Source organism: Sinocyclocheilus grahami, unplaced genomic scaffold (genome assembly GCF_001515645.1).
Source record: "Sinocyclocheilus grahami isolate Dianchi unplaced genomic scaffold, SAMN03320097.WGS_v1.1 scaffold751.1, whole genome shotgun sequence".
NCBI lineage: Eukaryota > Metazoa > Chordata > Actinopteri > Cypriniformes > Cyprinidae > Sinocyclocheilus > Sinocyclocheilus grahami.
The window spans coordinates 2,215-6,266 of NW_015505930.1; the positions used below are offsets into that span (position 1 = coordinate 2,215).

General features: G+C 42.3%; 1 protein-coding gene across 1 annotated transcript in view; it reads right to left on the reverse strand.

The window, feature by feature from the left end:
* LOC107560995 (ephrin type-A receptor 2-like) overlaps positions 1-4,052 on the reverse strand; it is a gene marked incomplete at its 3' end in the record, with an annotated part of 24,561 nt that overhangs the window by 2,209 nt on the left and 18,300 nt on the right. Inside the window, exon 7 of the mRNA XM_016245319.1 lies at positions 139-316. Coding sequence (XP_016100805.1) covers positions 139-316 — 178 coding nt within the window. The remainder of the gene's footprint in view (positions 1-138; positions 317-4,052) is intronic.

A 4,052-nucleotide genomic window follows, 5' to 3' on the forward strand; every position in this document is an offset into this window, starting at 1 on the left:
ATTCACTTCACTCATACTGACAAACATTGGCGCACCACCCACAGCCTATCACGAATGCATCAAAGTTACGCACTTTCATACACGAAAGCATTAAAAGACTAAAACGAAACGCCCACATATGCATTAGCACGCACTTACCGAGAGGCAACGTCTCAAATTCAAGCTCGGCGCTGTGGCTGCTGGGATGGCCTTCTGCTGTCAGGGTGTGAACACGGAACACATACTTTGTTCCTGGTAAGAGGTCATTAATCTGCACAGAGTTCTTCTCCAGAACCAGAACGGTGTAGGTGGTGACATCCAACTCTCCGGGATCCTCCTATGAAACAATGAGGAGAGGAATTTGAATGTTTATTCCAAAATGCTAAAGGAAGAAAACATGGGAAGGCCATAGAGAGAGAAGGAGAAAGCATACAAGATAAAGTCAATTATATTTTCACATTTGCTGAAGAAATGACTAACTTAAGGTTCCACAATGCCATGGCATTGCTATGCTGTTGCTGAGGTGTTCTGTATTACCAGGGCATTGTTAAGTGGTTGCCAAGGTGTTCTGGGTGGTTGTTAGGGTGCTCTAGGTGGTTACTCAGGTGTTGCTACAGTAAGTGTTTGCTAGGATGTTGTAGGTGATTGCTAGGGTAATGCTCTGTAGATGCTATGGGGTGTTCTGAACTTCTGAGTGGTTACTAGGGGATTGCCATGTGGTTGCTAGGGCACTGCCAAGTGGATGTTGTCTAGGATGCTGTAGGTAGTTGCTAGGGTATTGCTAAATGGTGCATGAATGTTCTAGGTGGTTTCTAGGGCATTGCTAAGTGGTTGCTATGGTGTTCTAGATGTTAGATTGTTAGGATATTGCAAAGTGGTTGCTAGGGTGTTCTAGGTTGTTTCTAGGGCATTGCCAGGTGGTTGCTAGGATATTTTAGGTAGTTGCCTAAATGGTGCTAAGATGTTCTAGGTGGCTTCCAGGGCATTGCTAAGTGGTTGCTACAGTGTTCTGAGTGGTTGCTATGGTATTGCGAAGTGGTTGATAGTGTGTTCTAGATCAGTGTTTCCCAACCGGGGCGCCGTCTGTCGAGAGCAGGGGTGCCGTGTAAAAAATCATTTTTTAATATTTTAAAATTCCTAAAATGTTCAAAAAAGCATCTATTATATAATATCCATTTCTGATGTCGCCAATAATTATAGATGCACTGAAATTTTCGGCTGCCGAAAATTTGTTCACCGCTCAGGTTTCACTTTCACGTGGTGTGACGCTCTGCGTATTATCCCGCTCTATGCGTGTGCGCTCCGCTCAGTCGCTCCACTCGTATACCGTTCATGCGAATCGGAACAGCAAAGTCCACTCAAAAATTTAGCCGAGAGGAAACATCGATGTAGTACAGTATTGTTTCTGTCTGCAATAGCCCTACTGTGTTGTAACATGGTTTGGTCTATGGGCAACTCTGGTAACGTTGCCCTCTCATCCATTGATCTGCTAACCGCTATGTTATGCTCGCGTGTTCTGATAATAATAGCTTTCTAGGACTAAACATTATTTGGATAACTGGCAAAAAAAAAAAAAATTTTTTTTTAAGTTAAATATCTTAACCCTAATGTTACACCTAGCTGAAAAACTAAAAAGCAATTTATTTAATTTGAAGGCCTGTCGTAATTTTTATTTGTGCTATCATTATTAATTTCTTTATTTGTTCTTATTTTATTACTGACTGCTTGTCATTTTTTATTCAATTCAAAGTTTGAAATCAAGCTATCTCGTGCTACTGCACCAACATTACCCCACTGTAAATTTAAAAAAACACTGAGTGAGCAAACATTTGTGAGAATAGCTAGTTATAATGGTAATTAAATAATGTTTACATATGTATAAAAGCCTACATTAAAATCTGTCATATAAATTGGTCTCTTCATTAGAAATTAGCCTACTGATTGCCACACAATTCATCAGTATTTTCGCTAACCATCAATGTCTCAATTTACATTTAATGCCATTTGATACACTGTGTCTTAAACCGGCATGACATGTGATCAGTTCTCCTCCATGTTAATCTGTTAATCTTATCGAGCTGTGACAGGCAATGATGTGCACTGGGTAGCTCCGCCCACATAGAAACCTCATTGGTTCAAAATTCAGCTTCATGTGGCAAAACATTAAATGCAAATGGATGTGATTTTTGCCACATTTTCACCTTCACTGAGGACAGAACTATTGCTTGTCGCTCAATAGCTTGATATTTGTGCAATTTAAACTTAAATTCTTAAATATCTAACCTGTGAAGTGAAGCGCTGTTGTAATGCTTGCCGTGGCTCTCTTTCGACTGAACTGGGACACGCCACTTTGGGCCTCGACTGTAAATGTGTAGTTCACATGAGGCTCCAGCTCGCTAACCACGACCTCGGGGTCTTTCAAGGCCGTCTGCGCAGGCTCAAATCGCACCCTCCCACCACACAGTGAACACAGACCACCCTCACAGCGCTCGCAAGCCACACTGTATGTGATGTCGCTTCTGCCGCCAGTGTCTGCCGGGGGGCGCCAGCTCAGTTGCAAACTCCCCGCAGTCAGGAGGGGCATGTATACCAGGTTTTGGGGTGGGCTAGGCAGAGCTAGAAAAGCAAAACATGGTATGTTTAGAAACTAGATTAAAATGCAGAGAATAAAAAAGATTGTTTCTTAAGATCAAACAATATTGTAGAGGAGTAAAAAAAACACATATTCACACTTACAAGAGCAAGGAGCAGAGTCAGGGTCCGTAGGGGCCCGGAAGAAGCCCTCCATGCAGGGGCACAGCAGTGCTCCACGACCTGAGCGCTTGGTGTTCTCTGGACACACTTCACATGGCTGGCTGGAATCTGTGCTCTTGTAGTAACCTGGTTCACAAGCTTTAAAAAAAAGACAGGAAAAAAAAAACAGATGAACATGAGGCATTTATTAACTAAAACGACAGATTCACATTTAATATATAACCACATCACACATTTCTTTATTTTTGGCCATTGTGCACATAAAGGGAAGGTCAATATTTTGGCACAATCACAACTGCACACAGAAAGAGCCAATCAAGATGGTGCAACCAACAGGCAACGTACAACAGTCATTCAAACATTCAACAAACTGATCACACTTCACAATGCAACCGGAAGATACTTTTAAATAAAACCAGTTAAACTGGTCACCAACTTTTGTATAGACCTTTCATGACTAATTATGTCTGCACTGTCAATTTTAGTGCCAAAATACTGAAAGAAAGAGATTTGAAAAAAATGCAATGAAGCGCATGTGGATGTCCGTTGGACAATTGGACAAAACGGAACTGCAAGCGTCAATATAAGCCCTCTGGTCTCCTCTTCTCCTCCTTTCCTTCCTCTGCCGAATGATCGAATGATGCTATAACAAACACAAAGGGAAGAAACTCCGAAAACAAGGAATGGAGGCCAGGGGTGGGGGGTGATAACAATTATTAAAGGCGTCCGAGAGCAATGATTCAGAATCACATGCACGCTCTTAAGAAGAGGCCGGTTCTGATAGGTGTACTTTTAATGGGCATGAGAAACTCACTGGCTTGCAAAATCACTGTGAATATAGATTCCACAGAGCTGAGAAACTTCCTTTGAGGGGAGTTTGTCCCCCCTGGGGCCCATCTCTCAGTGCTCACCTCAAACAAAGGGCTGAGTTTCAGATTGACGACCGATGGGAGGTGTGCGAGTGTGAGTGTGAATGGGTGAGTGAGGATTGCAGACAGAAGTTCTCCCGCTGGGATTTTACATTGGGTTTTGTGTATTTGCTCTGTGTATAAGGGTGGACGTCTATAGGAGGGGGTCCGCATAAGAAAGGCAGCCCTTTTTTGTGCATTTTATTTGAAGTCAGAACAAGAGTGGGAAACTCCCACTCTATTCCTCTAATCTTCATGTTTGTGTCTACTGAGAGTGGCATACATGAAATTGGTCTGAATGAATCCAAATTTCACCAAACGCCAAGATGCTTGTCAGCCATGAGTAATAAGTCTGATTCAATATGTTAATGCTGTTTCCATGGGAACTTTGTGTGAAATATGTTTAGAAAG